Source organism: Cyprinodon variegatus, unplaced genomic scaffold (genome assembly GCF_000732505.1).
Source record: "Cyprinodon variegatus isolate N-32 unplaced genomic scaffold, C_variegatus-1.0 Scaffold336, whole genome shotgun sequence".
Taxonomy (NCBI): domain Eukaryota; kingdom Metazoa; phylum Chordata; class Actinopteri; order Cyprinodontiformes; family Cyprinodontidae; genus Cyprinodon; species Cyprinodon variegatus.
The window spans coordinates 253,446-272,658 of NW_015150789.1; the positions used below are offsets into that span (position 1 = coordinate 253,446).

Here is a 19,213-nt window from a genome sequence, read left to right on the forward strand (position 1 = left end):
CTGCTATTTTCAATGACTACTTATTTTTGTCCAGCTTTAACATCGGTATCGATATCGGTTATCGGCTACATGAGTTTTAAAATATTGGATATCGGATATCGGCCAAAATCCCAATATCGTGCATCCCTAATTATTTCTCCTATTATTTCTCTGTTGATGGCAGTTTTGTTTTCATCAATGAGGAAACATTTAATTGAAAAGCTTTTCATTGACAATAGAGGCGGAAATGAAATAAGTTGGTTTTTCAATGACTATAAAAGGACGAGGTGTGCATGATTTGTTGTTTTTTAGGTGAAGGTTAGGAGGAAATATTAAAGACATAGAAAATGAACATTTCTGTGCATTAGTCCAGATTAATATGTTAGAAAGCTACTATTGTCCTTTCAATAGAGTCTCTGCAGCTTCTCCAAAGTCAGCATCACTATATTAATGCTCTCCCTGTCCAACTTGCGAGCTTAGATCATCATTCTGCCACCATGATAGTTTTGAGACATGCTTGAGTTTTTGTTGTAGAGACAAAGACTAGAAGAAAACAGACAAAAAAGAATAAATCTAACTTTTCTTCCCTTTATGAATCTGTGAAAAGCTGAAGGATCAGCAGTGCTCTCTGTTAGAGACATGAACCTGTAGGATGGACATCACTGAATCATTTTACAGATGATCCATCAGGCCAGACACTCTGATCTGATATTACTGTAAAAGTCCTGTTAGCTTCAAACCAAAGCTGACTTTGTTGTCCTCACATTAGTCCATTTTCTGACTGTAGAAAGTGGAGTCATTTATGGATGAACAGCGAGTGTGATGTTCAGTTTATGTCCTGTTGGAAGGTTATGATGTGTTTAAGATCTGGGTTCTATGTCCTCAGTTATCATCTGTTAGCTTTGGGCTGAAGGCCATAAGAATATGGAGACCACTGGTCCCAGTTCCTGGGGACAGTCCCCACTTTGGACGATCTGTCCCCAAATCTTTGATTGAAGGACTTTATACTCGTTATAAAATCATCAGGTGTGTAAACTATTAGCCAGGTTAGTATGATGTCTAACAGCAGCAGTTGTCATGGTAACAGAAGCAGAGGAGCAGCACCTTGTCTCCTCCACATGCAGCTGTGTGTGTTTTTGGATTAGTTATGAGTGATTTTGATTATTCATCGTTGTGATTTGGGAAAATAAAGGAGTCAATAAAATGGAAACAGAGGAAAGAACTGCATGGAAAGAGGATGATGATGAGGAGGAGGAGGAGGAAGAGAATCACTGATTGAATTAATTTCTTCTGCTGTATTGGCTAGTAAATAAATAAATATAAAGTTTTGGTCATTGTTATTTTTGGCATTTCATCATCAATAGTTGAATAAATAAGTTTTTAGTCACATTGATATTTAAAAACATGAGATTTATAATTCATAAATAAACTGTGTTCACTCTGTATACTTTATACGGATGGAGAATAAATAAAAACTAAATTATACTAAAACTAGAAAAACTTGAGTAATTGTTGATTTAAACTTTTTCATGGCTTAATTGTGACTAAACTAAACATTTTCCTCCATAATACTGGTTCAGGATAATGTCAATGTCAGTCAAAACGTCTCCACAGCATGATGCTTCCACTACCTTGTTTTGCCACAGGAGTGGTGCGTTTGTAATCTTTGTTTTCATTCATTTATGGGACGTTTCTTTCAGCCGAGGGTCCCTGTAGGTCTGATTTTACTTGTTTAAATTTTATCACCTGCAGCTTTTTTTACCTCCCTTCCAGAAAAGCCAAATTTAAGTAAAAAGGTTTAAATTTTACATATATAAATATGATGCATATGCATTTTTAAGGTGTCCCTGGTTTAACTTTGCTCCTGACCCGTCTGCCTTGTTCTCTGCTCTGCATGATACGGTTTGGTCTGACAGAAGCGCTTGGTTTATGCAGGGATCAGATTACAGCTGCTCTATTTTTAGTAAATGGAGGTTTTTTTTAGAGTGCTTGAACTGGATTTTAGGTAGAGGTGTCAGAGTAAAGGAGGGTTAAGCAAACAGGTGTCGCACTTCAGGTTTTTTAATGTTATTTAAAAAGCTTCAAGGTCGTATATCATTTCCATGTAGTCATGTTTTTGGTGTTAGTCTAACCAACATAATCCCAGTAAAACACTTACATTTAGAAACCAACTAAAATGTGGAAATGCTGTTTTTCTTGCCGTGTGTTTCCCACACAGCCACGCATCATTTCGTCAAACTGGTACCTACCAGATCAAACATCCTATCCCCCCCCCCCCCCCCCCCACTGACTTGCTATTATCTGTAAGATCAGGCCAGAAAACACGGACATCTGCTTCCAGTAAAGACTGGGCGGTAACAGCTTCTGCATGAGATGTAAAACTCTAAATAAAGTTAAAAATGTTTTCTCAAATCAAAGACGGTAAAATCAAATTAGAAAAATGGGTTTTAATTGAAATAGTTTAATGAAAGTTTTTATCAAGTTTTTCCCACAATTTCCCGATTATTGGACAATAGAGAGATTTTTTATTTCTTTATTTTTTAATAAAATCAGCTCAATTCAAATGTATTCATTAAAACACATTTGGATTAAAGGTTTTTACCAAAGTAATGAAGAATAAAAGCAAAGGCAGAGATCTGAAAACGTTTAAATAAAGAGGTCTAGTGTTTAAATAAACTAATAACTGGTTCCTCAACCTTTGGCAGCAACATCTGCTGCTTATGATGAACCTCATCACTAAACTCTAAATGAGTCTTTTTCATCACTGTGAAGGAAATTTGATCCTCTCCAGTTTATTTTAGGCCCAGTGAGGAAATGTTGAACAGCCTCTATGATTTAAAGCGATCGAATCTTAATCAGCCCAAACATTGAGCAAGCCAGACTAAAAAACCTCATTAAGGTTGTTTTTGTGGGGATGAGGACATCATTCTTTCATTGTTTGTTGCATCGTCCATTTTGAGCTTAAGGTCGTGAAGTGATGGGTGGGTGGCGGTCTCCATCAGGATGCTCAGTTGGAGAGAAAATCATGTTTCTGTCATCGGGTCCTGGTTCCAGAGGAGCCTCAAACGGTCACATGACCTCATACATGTTCAACTGTGTCACAGACGTGTTCTGAGATGTAATTTGATATCGTATTTAACAGGATCTACATCTTTTTCATCAACATGAGAAGTTTTAGGGATCATCTGATGTCTTTAGGTCAGTTTTCCAATCTGCTCCACTGTCATATTCTCCAGGCTGAGCAGTAATCTGGTTTGGTTCTGGTTAACAATAACCGTTAAATCATCATTTAACAGCAAACCCACGTTGGTTGGGAAAGCCTCTAATTTATTATATAAAATGATCATTTTAAAAACGGCTCCTTCATGTGATTGTATTGGCCCATCAGTAAGGGGGACATTATTTTCCCCTGTATAGTCAATTATTATTTATGCTGGAAAGAAAGTTCAGAGAATCAATCATCGATTCTTTTCTGTTTGGTTTTAATCAAAGGTAGCAGTGATGGTTTGTTCTTTACATTTACAGCGTATTGTTTTAATCTTCAGCCTCCAAACCAGACAAGCGTTCCAGACGGATTATCTGGCCTCCTGGTTATCCGACAGCTTCCCTCTATCTGTAGCCTTGGTGGTGGGATGCGACGGGATGGAGGCCAGGTCTACCTCTTCAGGGGGTTGCAGCGGTAATGGATGCAGGAGAGACAGCGAGAGGAATAGTTTGTAATAGAATTAGAAGGTTTTTGCTCCTCCCCCTGGTTTGTCACTTCTCTTCCTTTGAGCTTTAATCTCAGCAGGATCTGCATGTGTCACCAGGAACCAGTGAGCTCCAACTTTTCCTCCCTCCTAATTCGGCGTGAGCCACCTTTCACAGAGCGTTACGTATCCAGACATCTGACTGGCATCTCCAAGTCGGTTCATCCGTCACGGCTGAGCCGCCGTGCTCCAAGCCTAATTGGATTAGCGGCACAAACAAATGATTATTGAAGGCAGGCAAAGGGGGTGACCTGGTAAAGGAGATTTTCATTATCGGCAGCACAGAGGTGGCTGGACATGGGCTGGTTATTCACAGCCAGCTGCAGACATGCTGGCAGCTTAGCAGCTCCACGCTCAGGCCAACCATTAAACATTTTATTTATTAAAGTCACTTTGATGAAACTAGATTTCTGTCTCTAGACGTCCGACTGATCAGATATATGAAAACAGTAGTGTTGCCATTCTGCCACGCTTTTGAAATGTCTGTTTATTTGACCTTCTTTTGGAATATTAATTTAATAGAGTGTTCAGTTTAATACTTTCACCATTATTTTACACTGCAAAAAAAGATCTTTACTTGGAAAAAAGTAAAAAAAAAAATCTTACATTAAGTGTATTTACCTTTAATTAAGTAGGTAAATCAGATGTGTTACCAATGGAATCAGTATATTTACTCTTAAAATAAGACGATTAGATATTATGCACTTGAAATAAGACAAATTAATAGTTTTTTTCTTATTTTAAATTATCTTACCTCAATTTAAGAAAAAAAATCCCTTCCGATTTTAATTTTTGCAGTGTATGTGTCATTTTTTTTTTTTTTTTACATTTGGGTTATTATTTACCCAGTTATGATCTACTGCATGAAATTAGCCAAACCTAGAATGCTGTCTGTAAATGATTTAAAGGTGTAGGATCTTCTTTAGGATCAGGTTTGTTGAAGTAGTCAGATCAATACTTTTTCAGGGTCCATATTTGGTCCACTATAAACTGCCTAGAGTTCTTTCCCCCCCCCCCCCCGGCCTGAACCATGTGTGCAGATGTGAATACCAGGCAGAGCTGCTGCAGAACACGATGGACCAAGACTCCCCGCTTCAGTCTGCTTCAAATCGAATGCTGGGGAAACGAAGCGGCCCTGATCTCTACAGGGAGCCTCCGTCTCGCCAACGTCACACCTGATTCGCTGTCTGTTGCTTAGCAACTCTTTGGGTCTCCTCCTGGTTCCTGGATACGATTTAAGATCCAGCTTCAAAATTAGAATAAAACATCTTGAAACCTGTGTTGCATGAGCTGCTCTTGCTACTTAGAACAAAGACCCAGAAGTGAAGGAAAGCTACTGTCTGCCCTGATCATACCCGTCCAATGAGGCCAACTACTGTCACATACAGCTTTTTACAGGTTATAGTTCAAAAGTACAACAAGCTTAAACTGTACTAAACAAATATAAACTCTGCTTTTGGTCCAAACAAGCAGACCAAATGACTTTACTGCTGTGAATACCATCAATTTACAACCACAACTATAATAACTATTTTTCTAGTTGACCTGTTTTTTTTTTTTCATTCCGATCATTCGATTACTTCTGATCAGATGCTAGTTTGACATGCTGTGGCTTTCCAGCTTTTTATGCACTGCGATTGTTAATTGATATGAATTTATATAGAAGGGTTAAATTGGGCATTGGCTGCATTAATTGGCGCTTCTTTAAAGATAATTTTTTATTTATTTAACTGCTTAATTCTTGCTTAATTCAAAGCAAGTGAGGAAATTCAAAATTTTCACAAATTTTAATGTATTTTCTTTAACATCTATCTTGAACAAAGATCAAATTTTTCTACCTCTGATGACCTGAAAATATAAAATACATCTAAAATATAAAATACATCTAAGTTGCCACTTTTGCATCTGCATCCTAAAATAAAGCATGAATTGAAAAGAAAAACTGAAATCTGTGAACTTTTATTCTTGCTTCTGATAAAATAAAAAAAAGATTTTTATAAAAGCTTATTAATGTATAGAATTAGAATCGGACTAAAATAAATTAAGCTTATAGAATTTGGATTCATTTAAACTTTTTTTTTAAGTTTTTACAGCACTAGTGGCTCGTTTTTTCAACAGTAGGCTGATGGGAAAGGGAGAGAGAGGGGGGGGGAGACATGAGGCTAAGCAGCACAGATGGGATTCGAACCCGCGTCAGCCGCGTTGAGGACTAAGGCCTCCGTTCATGGGTTTTGCGCCGATTCATTTAAACTTATGTGACAGTCAACCTCAGCATCCTCTTGGGTCAATTTAAAGCAGAAAGGTGGGGGTGTGGCCAGGGTAGGTAGTGGAAATGACTTCCATCACCGACTGACCGCATCATTTCTGAACCTGAAACATTCATGTGACATCATGTCCGGCCGGCTGTGAGCAGACTGGCTTTAGAACAGCCCTGAGGGAGAAAACAATCCCTGGCATTAAATCCTGGGGTTGAACTCTGTCAGGTTTTAGTGTTTGCTGAGACGCATCAGAGGACATAGTGATCCTTTTTTTTCTATTTCTATCTGTAGGATCTGCTTTCAAATTCAGGGAAGACAGAATTCCTTCTCTCTGAAAAGCTGCTTGGTTGGTCTCTTTCTCTTGGATTACAGTAAAATGGTAGTAATGAGATCTGTGGATGCGTGTAAGACAGGCTGGGAGAGTTAGGGATGAAGCTGACTTTAGTTCCCCTGCAGAGCTGAGCTGAGCTGAGCTGCTTCTTTGACTAAATAAAACTAGATGGATCATCCAGATGCTCTGGGTGAAAGCTCTGCTGCACACCCTGCTTTAGGATTAAACTGCATAACTTTAAATGATTCATGCAAACAAATGCATCTTCATTATGTCATCTTTTTCTTTTTTTTCTCCAATTAAAATAGACCCATAATATACAATGCATAGTATAAATGAGAAAATGCCTATAGACATGCCATTTAATAGGCCTATTTTACACACATTGTAAAAAAAAAAAACAACTTTATGATTTCCTGCTCTCCTTTACCTCTACATTTAATTACTTAAGTCTCCCTGCAGTTAAACCAGTTTTTCCATAGTAATCAGAAAATAACCCCCTTTTCATGAGCTGCTCTATAACGGTTTACACATCGAACACCAACAGCAGCAGTTTTTCCCCTTTGAGCCCCTCAGCTTATATAAAACATCCCAATCTGTTCATATTTATTCTGTTTTTTCTTTTTTATTATTATTGTCAAATATTTCCGCTTTAAGTCTATTATTTAATTAATTCCTTAAATCCACCCCAAAACACTGATAAGCAAAATATTTCCTTCTCCTCTTTAAATAAACCCCTCCCTCTCTGTTTTTCTTGAATATTGTTCAACAGTTTACAATTTTTTGGTTTGAACATAAATTGTACTTTTAAAATTTACAATAGTTATTTGGATTTATTATAATTTTTTTTTTTTACAGTTTCCAAATGTATATTTTTATAATCTAAAAGTAGCTCATTTGGATTACAGAGGTAGGTTGAGCGGCTGGTGTGAACAAACTGAAACATCAAGTCTGAACATTTTCACTCCGTTTTAAAAGGTTTTTGTCTTGTGCTGTTTGGATGCACATCTTGAATGAAATTTCTATGTGAACCTGAACAGAAAGGCCGATTTAACTCATTAGAAATGTTGTTTTCATCAATAGAGATCAGTTTATAGCTGAAAATAGATATAGAACAAAATAGAACATAAGATTGTGGCTGTTTCTAACAAATAATCTCATTCCTTAAAATATATTGTTCCAAGTCTTCTATGCAACATTCTGCAGCTATCCTTTTCTTTCTCAACCTGCTGATTCTTCAGTTCTTTAACTTCCCCATTAGGTCCTAAATAAGCTTCTGTTGCTTTGAGATTGATGCAATCTTACAGGGCGTAAAATGCAGAGAGTTGTTTTCCTCCTGAAACTCTTCCTCTGCCATGGGTCTGCTCTCTGTCAGCATGTTTGCTTTGTGTTTTGGTGCAAAGCAGATTATTCCAGCAGCAGCTCCTGGTGAAGCAGGGTCAGCCCCACACTGTGGACGCTCCACGCTCGCTCAGATGTGGGAATCCTGCTGCTGTGTCTGCAGGCAGGCCATCGCAATATAAATGCTTTCAGTTAAATAAAGAAATCCTGTATGAAGTATTGGGCTTCGGTTCCCAATCCTAACTTCTTTAAACCCATTCTGAAACAGGTTTAGTTAACGATGAAAGCAGCCCTGATCAGCGGCTTCATCAAAGTGTAATTTTAGTTTTGAATTGGAAAATGTTCAACCGATAATCAGTATCTGGAAATTAAGCAAACCAGAGCAAAGGCTGAGCTGAGAGATCCGTCATCCGTTCTTTGATGCCATCTTTACACCGAACAGCTTCCTGAAATAAAATGATGCTCTGATTGACTTTTAACTTTAGTGGTTTTAATTCCAAAGCCAATCTTTCAACCTTTCCGTTCTGACAGAAGAACCATGAATGAAAATCCACCAGTGAATGAAATAAATTAATAAAATTGTCTCTTTGTTCTATTGAATCTGAAAATCCTGTGAAAAATGTAGAAATACTAAATTGTGATTATTTTCTTACCGTTTCAGAGATCGTAGACGGTAATGCTAAGATGACCCTGGGAATGATCTGGACCATTATCCTCCGCTTCGCCATCCAGGACATCTCAGTGGAAGGTAATGTTTAATGTCTGCTTGCTTTAACAGATGTTTGGAGCTCTTTATATTTTTTATAAAATAAATACTTGCTCTGTCACGATTCTGTGATGGTTTTTTTGTTTTTTCATGAAAGCATTTCATTAAATCAACGTTTACTCTGCTAACATAATCATAGTGTAACTCTCATCCGATGCCTTAATTTGTTTGGTCTGAAATTGTTTTGAACAGTGAATTTCATGACAGAAACCTCCCAGTATGAAAGCCAGCTTCCTAACCTGTGGTAACAGAAAGGCAGAGAGCATCTAAAGCAGCACACATGCTTCCTATTCACTCTACCTCCACTTAATCCAACCCTAAACAGGGATTAGCCGAGTCGCTCAAAGTCAATGGCTGCTAGTTTCTCCAGCTTCACAATGATCCTTTCTCTCCGACCACAGAGACGTCGGCCAAAGAGGGCCTCCTGCTGTGGTGCCAGAGGAAAACTGCTCCCTACAAGAATGTCAACATCCAGAACTTCCACATCAGGTAAAACAGCAGGACAGGAAACGGTAGAACTCAGCCAAACCAGAAACGGAGCCATTAGGCTACGTTTTCAACAAGAGTCTCCTTCTCTATTTAGACTTTAGCTCTAAAAAGTTTAACAGTTTTTTTGTCCATTTTTATATACCGTAATTTTCGGACTATAAGCCGCACCTTTTCCCCCATTTTTTCAACCTTGCGGCTTATATAACAATGCGGCTTATCTGTGGACTTTTACAGCTAACAGCCACTAGGGTAATACCTGAATCTATAGATTTTACCATCCACCATGTTGATGTCACATTTGCTTCAACACACAAATACGGTAGCCGCGCGCAGGAATGCAGAGGTCCACCGGAAGCAGACTTCTACCGCGAGTGGTACGAGACAGAAGGACGGACATTGCGAGGAAGAGACAGTTTGTGTGACGCCCTCGTTACGGAAAACAAAAGTACCGGTTAATAAATGGGAGCTTCTATTGCACTAAATTATAACAGTTAACGTGTGCAAAATGTGTTGAAATGGTAATAAACAGTGATGGGAGTAAAAGCGTTGAAAGTAACAGCGTTACTAACGCCGCTACTTTTTTTAGTAACAAGTAATCAAAATTATTACTCTGACTGTAACTATACCATTGTTACCATTGCAGACACCCCGTTACTGCACGTTACTCAGGTCACACAATGAACCTTTTTTCATGATAGGACTCGTGCGCGCGTCATGAGAGAGGGGAGGATGGAGAGTGAGGAGGACTCCAGCGGCAAAACGGCGTTTTCCTGATGGAAATACGGGTGTTACGTAGAGCTGCGTTTCCCCATCAGATACGGTTTCCCCTGCATCTCAGCACAGCGCAGGCGGCACGATTCACCACGCAAGCGACAGGAAACGCACATGCTAGCTAAAGGCGCGTAACAGCCGCCCTGTGCTCATGCCACAGAGGAACTACGGTCGTTAGCCTATATAGAGAAAGATGGATGATGGATGGAATAGATAGATAGATATAGCTACATGTTGCAGACTCTAAAACAACTCAAACACAGGATTTCAGAATTAGACATCCCCAGTTATTAATTTCATATACTCGCAAAAGTAACGCAATAGTTACTTTTACTTCTAACTAGTTACTTTTATTGTGGAGTAACTCAGTTACTTTTTGGGAGAAGTAACTAGTAACTATAACTAATTACTTTTTGAAAGCAACGTGCCCAACACTGTTAATAAATAGGAGTTTCCCCAAACAGTTGCCTCTTTCCCGACAATCCTCTCTGTGCACGAACCATATTTAAACATAAAAAAACTGCGGCTTATAGTCCGGTGGCGCTTGTACAGTATATGTACAAATCATGCAATTTAGCTTCTGCAACTTATATTCAGGTGCGGCTTATTGTCCGAAAATTACTATAACTTTTTACAGTTTTCTGGCATTTCAGAAATAATGTTTAGAGAACTCAATGTTTTTTTTTTGTTTGTTTTTTCCTAAACTAACTTTGGTTGACCTTGTAACTGCTGTAAATACAATTCACCCTTTTTCACACCCCAATAAGGTCTAACAGGTATGAAGTAATTGAGGTTTTATTTATAATTATTGAAAAATTAAACTTACTGCTTTATTTTGCTGTGACTTTGTGTGATCGACCAAGAGAAAGGAGTGAATCGTTTTAAACTGGAATGAAGCACATCGTTTCATAAAGGTCTGAAAAATGTGCTCAGAGTTTTGAACCTTATTGAGTCGTAACTCTGTGGAACCACCTCTCCTTATATTTACTGTAGCTGTGACTCTGAGGCGTGTTTCTCTCAGATTTAGACGTCTAGAGAGATTCAGAGACTCACAAAAGCTGCATTTTATAGCTGCAGTTGAATGTTTGGTGTTTTCAACCTGCAATAAAGTGTTTCCCTTTATTTCGTTCCATCTGTCTTCCTGTGAACTTTGACCTTTCTGCTGAAGAACAGCAAACCACCAACATGATGCTGATGAAATGCTGTATAACAGGGTGTAGGTTTGATTTCAACTTTGGTAGGACACTACTGGTCTGATGTCATCGGTCCTTTGCAGAAATATGCACGCTTGTTTTTTTCTGCTTGACGTGAAAATCAGGGTGTATTTCGTTTAAAGAGAAAATCAGCATTTCTTGATGCATTTGTACAAATTTTATTTTAAGCGCTAGACACACTAGATGCTGTTTATCAATGTTTGAAGCATCATCGGCTCTGATGAATGAGGAATTATGACTTTTTTTTCCACTTTGAAAAGGACAAAAAGTAAATCTGTGTCTATTTAACCAAATCTAGTCTAAATATGTCTGATAGATGTGGATTTACAATCTTTGGATTTGAAGAAATACAATTGTGCAGAGGTAAAACCCACTCTTATCTTTTAAATATTCTTTCTGTATCATGAAACTCAGCAAAATAATAGATTGAAGGAACACCAAATGAATGTATTATATTTACAGGAGCGCTGGTTCTGACACTGAGCATTTAAAATATGAATTTCTCTCTACAAGTAATCTAGGCTGTAGTTACTCTATTTAACACATATCATGTATTTTATCTGAAACAATTCATCCTAATAATTATTGAAATGTCAACAAATTTAGTAATCAATTAATCGCTAACTGGAGTATAGAGACTCTAATACGTGTCTTTAGCTCACAGAGCCACTTAGAGCAGGAATTATACCAAAATTGTAAAAAAAAAAAATAAATAAACAAAAAGGTTTTTGTCTGTCAATATTCTCCATCCCCTCTACTGCTGCAACAAAGCTGTATTGTAAATTATAAACGTGTTATAAACAGGTCGGTCCAATATTCTGGTAGGGACATGTCCCTGTGGTCCCTATGCAAACCTACGTCCATGCTATATAGTGAGGTTTGGCTTTTTTCTTGCTGCTCCTCCATTTAAAAAAACAAAGAAAAAAAAAACAGATTTGTAGATAGAAGCGATTATAGTTTTCCTATAGACTGTTATCAACAGTCTAGCTGTGGATCTGTGCAGGTCTGCCAGAGGTCTTTGTGTTTAGTTTATTGCTCGGGACGCCTGCAGCTGTACCAGAGCATCCAACAGATGGACAGTCTGACTGTCTGCTCCGTCTCCCTTTGTCTATATCAAGTTTTTTATTTGTCTCTACAGCGTTAGATGCAGACTTGTCAAGTAAAAATGACAAATACCTTCTATACCCTAAGTATAACTTTTGACTATACTGGAGTAATTATTTTTTAGACAATATTTTTACTTTTTTCTTTTTTTTTTGCATTTATCTCTGCTATCTACTCTTTGGGCCGGATTTATCAAGATCCAATTTTGCGTGCAGTAATTTGCGCTCGCAAACTGGAATTTTGCGCGAGGGGCTGAACCATGGTTTGCGGGTGATTTAACAAGAGCGATTGCGTAACTGGTGGCAGGTGCAAAACTGTTGGAGACGCCCTATTTAAATGATGGTTTTGCGCGTTTTGTGGTTTGCGGCAAAGTAGTTTGTAGTTTGTGCAAACTAGTGCATTAAGAAATTTTAATCTTACAGTGACACCACCCCCTCCAAAAAAAGAAATATATATATATATATATACACTTTGGCAACCTTTATTCCCTAAGGTGGTATGTGGCTGAATTTCTACTTCACCGCAGTAAGAAAAAAACACACAAACAAAAAAAAAACAGGTGTTTTTTATCGGCCTGTAGAAAAATGCACATACCAAATGGCTCACAAGAAGTGACTGTGGATAAGATGACTGTGCTTACGCATCCCCGCAGCATTGGCATGTTGCTCCACAGGCGCAGGGTGTCGGGGTTCTCCGGTAGGGCGTCAGGGCGACATGGCATTTAGAACGTCGGACAGCACTTCTGAAAAACGAGATTGGGAGATCCCAGATGCAAAAAAGTGGAATGTTGCAAGGAGTTTAGTGATATCTGGTATTGCGTGGGTCCTCCTTGTGCCTGGCTCCAAATCCATTCGGAGTTCCCCCAACAGCTCCAAAATGGCAATGCTGGATAAACGATATGTTTTGATGATCGTTTCCTCGTTCATTCCAAAAATATTCACACGGAGTGAAAAAATGCGTTCTCTGCGTCTCCTTGCTTCATTTCGATTTCTCCTTCTTGCGACAATAACCGCTGCCATGTGTGCGCAATTACGCATACAGACCATTTGCACCTTCTTTTGAAACGTGTTAAATATAGAGCAGATACCGTTAGCAAAATTGCTTTCAGGTTTGATAAATCACTTTGCGAGTGCTAAATTAATATATTTACATGTTCTCCTCCCACAAGACGCACTTTTGCGTGTAAACGCCCCATATTGCATATTCATTGCAGAAAAAGTACTAAATGGATAAGAGGCGCTATTTAGCACGTTTTAAAGACCAAATCCTTTTAGCACGCTGTTGATAGATCAGTTTGTACATTTTTTAGCGTGCGCAGTGAAATAGCTCACGTTTTAATACACGCAAACCTTTGATAAATCCGGCCCTTTATATTTAAAAAATAAACTCGTTGGTTTTGCTTCATTTAAGCTAATTTTTCATTATGGCCCATTTAGAAAAAATAAAACGCATCAAACTAATTAGTTTCATCCAGACAATAAATTTCTTTGTGGTTGCATTTGGTACTGCACCAAACTTCCAAAAAAAATAAGTTGTTTTTCAAGATGACGCAAAGTTAAATTTGACACTGTTGCCATTAGTTATAAAACTAAGGATAAGGAAGTTATCGTCTAGAATTGTAGAAAAATCTTCCTTTAATAGGGTCGTGCAGTATAAGGTTTAAACTTTAAAGCATCTGTCCTTTGCATTTTTTCTTGCATTACTTTTATAGTTTAATTAGTTTTAAAAGTAGTACTTTTTGCTTGACAATTAAGCTTAAGTTGATACTTCTACAAACATGTTTTTAAACAGTAGGATTTATGATTCTACTTGACTAATAAACATTTATAATTTCGACCCCTCTGGTAATATGACTGTCAATAAAACCTCTGTGTAGGTGTCTGAACTTGTAAATGTAAATAAATGTAAGCTTGACTTTTCTTCCTTACTGTCAGCTCATACATACCCGTAACGCCGGCTGTTTAATCTGTGTGGATATTAGTTTAAAGTTATTAAATTTACATTTATAAATCACACATTTATAAACCCTGATGAAGCTGTTACACTTCTTACCAGGTGGTGGCAGTAATGTGCCTGAAGGCAGTTTGCTGCGTCAATTAAATGAGAAGAGTAAAACCTATATGGCACCAAATGTTGTCTTTAAAATATTTTTTTAGAAAAATTTATATATATATTTTTTAATGCATGAGAAGTAAACTGGTAAATTAATAATTATTAATTATAATTAAATAATGATAATTATTATTTAACTTCTGATATTGTATAATAATGGGTGAAACATCAAGTTGAAAATGAGGAACAAATACAAATCTCATTCATTCACATCCATTAACCTACATTTACAAATTCAGACACCTAGAAGTCCATTTTTTTTTTTACTGTTATCTTACCCCATAGGTATATAGGGTTAGGGTTATATATAAACACAAACAAAACCTCTTTGATTCAAAATTGCTTTAAAAATGTGAGAGAAAGCTTCTGCTTCACTTTACACTTTTGTATAAGTTTGTATTAAAGTGTCACATGAGATCCAGCCTGGATTAGTGTAGGTGAGGATGGCTGTTGCATTCAAAGAGCCAAACTATTATTGCTCAGAAGTAGGAAATCTCAGTAATAGAGTGAAAATGGAGGGATTGTGAGTTTAAGAAGGCAGCATTTTATTATTCTCTGATTACTTTTATTGTAATAGAGGTGTTCTTTAATAGAGTTCAGTAGAAAAGGATCTGGGTTCTGTATGTGATCAGCTTTATGATCTGAAAGCAGTTGGTTTGTAGACTTGTTTTCATATTTAAGGAATTTTGTTGCAACTTTAGCGGTTTGTGCTTTCTGGGTTTAATTTGGGCAAAAGAAACTAAGAAGTCTCCCAGTTTTCTGCGAAAGTTCGTGTTTTTGTACAGCAGTGCTCTGAGGTTTTGAGGTCAGAAAAGGTCTGTATTGTACAGTGAAAGTTTAGGATTTAGGAGATAATTATTTTACTCCATATAATCCTGTAATTTTAGTTATAAACTGACTGCTGGTACCATGGGCGGTTCTAGACAGGGGCCAATGGGGGCCAGTGCCCCTTTAGATCATATCCCGGACCCTGTACTAAAGACATATTTCTAATGATGATCTGCACTGGAACAGACATGGTTCTCCTCCCCCAGCAGCGTGTCGCAGTGAGCTGGTCGCAGATATTTTCTGTTTATGCCGAATATTGAAGCGTGGCCTGCGTCATGTTATTCCACGCCACAAAGCAAGAGGGCCAATCAGGATCTAGCTGTGGGTCTAGATACGGCTGAGACGGTGAGAAGGTGGGGGCGAGTTTGTGTGACAACGGAGGGACATGAGGGCCAAAAAGAGCGGGGATCCAGATGGGAAAAGGGTCCCTGCGTTCTCGCCTCGCTCTGCTAGCTGCTCCATCTTCACCAGTCGTTTCCCACAATGGCGGTCAGACAAAAAAAACACGAAATGCGCATAGAGTAGAGCGGATGTAGATTTGACCAATCAGAGGCCTTCTGTCTGCGGTCACCTACAGTTTTGGAGAGGTACAGCAAAGTGTCTGCAGCAGGGGGCGTGGGCACCTTTGCGCTCACTGCGACACACAGACGACCTGGTTTCTGAGTATAAATCAGCCTTTACTGATGGGTCCTTTGGATATATTTCATTTTTTTTCTTAACCAATTCTGTTTTACTAATTATTTAAAAACAATAAGGTGATAGCTTCAGTGGTATGTAGATAGAATCCCAGTTTTCATCTGATAAATGTTTTTTTCAAAACAAATAAAAAAAAAATAGTTGTTTTAGAGCTGAATTTATCATTTTTTTTTTCTTGAATTATAATTCAGATTTTATAGAAAACAGTAATTGTAACTTAAATGAAGTCAAAAATATGTAAAATTCCTAAATAATGAATATATGTTGACCTAATAAAACGTAGCATTTTAATTAAACCTAATTGAATAGACATTTAACTCCATGCAGCTATATTAATATATTTGAATCTCTTGCCCTGTTTTTATTTTATTTAATGCTTTTCTGTGTCCCCATGAAAACACGCTGGCCCCCTCCTGGTCCCCCTGGTACATTTGGTCTGGAACCGCCACTGGTTGGTGCTGATATCAATGTTCATAACGGGGCTGAAAGCTAGATAAAGATCAGGTTTGTTCGTCTAACCAGACCAGCTGGTAAAGGAAGTTAGCAGGAATATAAAATGAGCGCATCTTAAAAATGTTGGAAATCTTAGAAATGGCGCCATCAAGTTGGAAAGTGTGAAGCTTATAGAAGTGCCAGGGTTTACCATCAAAGGGGGGGACTGGTTGGACCAGTGTGTGCTTCACAGAAGGCTTCATTGCCTCTGAATTATTGAGAGAGGATCACTGCGATGCTCAGATGTGGATGAAAGCGGAGGCGAGACCAAAAGGTGGAGCTGAAGGTATAAACGGAGCGCCAGGAGGGGAAATGGATCCACTTTGATGTGACCTTCAAGAAGAGATGATGGAGCTGGATCTCAGTGAGGAGATGAGAAGCAGATGAGATCAGAACCATTTTTCACTAGAGCACTTCAGGGATAAAAGGCTGAAAGTAGCCTCGTAAAAAAACCTGTAGAAACTTATTATGACAGTTTATGGATTTAAACAACCTGTCTTTGTTTCTCTGGGATTACAGAGCTTCGGTTTTTCAAAACTCCACATTGAGACGATGCAGCTTCTAGGCAGCCGAGTTGGGAAGCAAGGACACAATCAATGGACTAAAATGGTCCATCCATTTTAATTCAGTTTATTTTTATAGGGCCAAGTCATCTCAAGGTTCTTTACAGAGACGATCCAGAAATACATCATGGAGGCAGCCAGGATTCCTGGTAGATTAATGGAATAAAGTGACAGATTTGATTCCTTTTTAAAGGACTGTTTTGGGTTTTCTCGGTAATGGTTCCATTAACTATGGTGGAAACATGTCATACTATCTCCCTCTGCTTTAACAGACGTCGGCTATTTAAAACCACTACATACAAGTCAATGTTAGTAGATAGAATACTCCATTATTAACAGAATTAGGCTTTCAATGTGGAGTTTCCTTTGATCTGATGGCCTCATAAATCCGCTACGATTAACCGGTTTCTAAGAAGGGAGGATAAAAGTTTAGATGTTCTGCAACCAGCAGCAACAAATGTGTTGCTTTCCTGTGATTTTCTGGTCTTTTTTTTTATGATCCTAATGGACTCTTATTAGCCAGACTGATGCAGCATTGTCTGGTTAACTAGATAACCTCCAACTCTATAAATGAACCTTAACAACAAGCTCCCAGTGCTCTACTAGATCTGTGGTGTTCATTACTGAGGATAAATAGATGGAAAATTGTTTTAAAACATCTGAACTAATCCTTGACCTGTTATGAGAAGCCATCAGAACAGATTATTAAAATAAATGCCTTTTGGAGGAAAACTGTATCTAAGCCTGCTTTTCCTAATCCAATGTGTTCCTTGTGGGAGATGGAAATGTGAAAAGGAGGAACCAGCCTTTATCCAGCCTTCCTGTTATCAGCCAAGATTCTTCCTCTCTCTCGCAGCCTAAATAAACCACTGCCGTATTTATTAACTCCTCAAAAACTGAACGTTTCTAACTTTAAGCCTTCTACACTAAAGCTGTTTTTCTCTCATGGCTTTTACAAAACCAAAAAAGTTCATGATTAGATTGAATTACCTAAATATAAATGTATAGTTTAATCCTAGTTATAAAATAATACACTTGGTGATTCTGTTTCATTCAGATTAGTCCAACATAATCCAGCCTTGTGCATCATTACATTTTCTTTAACTTAACAGAACACAACCTTATAGCAACAGAACTGTCACCTAAACTGTGCATGCATGTAGTAACAGTGTACAGGAAAACTTCCTGTAATTATTAATCATAACCAAATGTGTGTTTGGGAAGAAAGTATGGATACAGATTAGAAAAATGGCACCATGTATATAAAGTAGTGCTGTCAAAATTATCGCGTTATTAACGAGTTAACGCGAGGCCATTTTAATGGCGATAATTTTTTTAACGTGAGATTAACGCTATGTGGTTTTATGGTACAATTTTCCAAGTACATCCCGCTGCAGCCTGCGGGAAGGCGGGGCTATTTTCCCCCAGTCTATGCATTTCTCATAGGCTTCGAGAGCGGAGCTCCTCAAGGGAAAAAGACGCTCATACACTGGGTGGCGCTAGTGCCTTTTCTTTAAGCCCCACCACCAACAAACAAGTTGAGTGTCTGGTAACTAGTAGCAACCTGAAATACGCTGAGAAAACAGATTACTGAGGTGAAATGGAACCTGCTACGGCACTCTTGCTGTCTGTTTACGCCACAGGTCGGTATCGCGTGGGTGGGTGTGTCTGTGTGTGGGGGGGGGGGGGGGTGTGTGTGTGTTCTCATTTTTGTTAAGAGGCTGAAAAGTAACTTTCTAGAGCATAGACTACCTCCATCTAGTGATGTCGGTCTATTGATTTTGATGTATTGATTGAAAATTGTTCATTATTATCTTGGTTAATTAACATCTAATGTTAACTGTACTGCATTTTATAGCAGTAGGGTAAAATGCTTGTCTTTGTTCAAAAGACTGTATTAACTGTAAAGACTGTCTTTTACATCAGCCTGTTTTCAGGGCCTTTTTTTTGGCTACATATTTGTTATTTTTTGCTACATGCCTCCCCATCTTCTTGCCATATGTTTCTATGGCATAAATCAGTATCTGTGACCTGTTCTCATTTTAAAAAAAGAACATTGGCACAAACCTAGCCTGTATGTATTTTTTTGTATGTCATCGAGAGTATTTAAATGATTTTCAATCAGGAAAAAAATGTGCGATTAAAATGCGATTAATCGCAAGTTAACTTAGGCATTGATGCGATTAATCGCGATTAAAAAAATTTAATCGATTGACAGCACTAATATAAAGTACCATTATAATGATGCAAATACAGGAATCACTGATGAAACAGGTCCTACAAACATCCCTGCTCTTAAATCTACACTAGAAGCCCAATACGTTTAGCTTCAGCTTTTCTGTTCCTACACTAAAGGTTTGGAACTTTCTCAGCTTTAGCAGAAGATATATATATATATCAGAAAAGTTCAGCTTCACATGGAAAAACTCAATTCACCACTGAAACACTTGAAGTAATTAGGATGGTTTAGATTGATTGACTTTATAGATCTCACAGTGGAGTGAAATACATCAAATAGTC

General features: G+C 38.0%; 1 protein-coding gene across 3 annotated transcripts in view; it reads left to right on the forward strand.

Annotated features, from left to right (window-relative positions):
* The window catches only part of actn1 (actinin, alpha 1), an 88,965-nt gene that overhangs the window by 44,691 nt on the left and 25,061 nt on the right, over positions 1–19,213 (forward strand). For all 3 annotated transcript variants that reach the window (XM_015385335.1, XM_015385333.1, XM_015385334.1), the window contains exons 4-5: positions 8,320–8,406; positions 8,826–8,913. In XM_015385335.1, the coding sequence (XP_015240821.1) occupies positions 8,320–8,406; positions 8,826–8,913 (175 nt within the window). The remainder of the gene's footprint in view (positions 1–8,319; positions 8,407–8,825; positions 8,914–19,213) is intronic.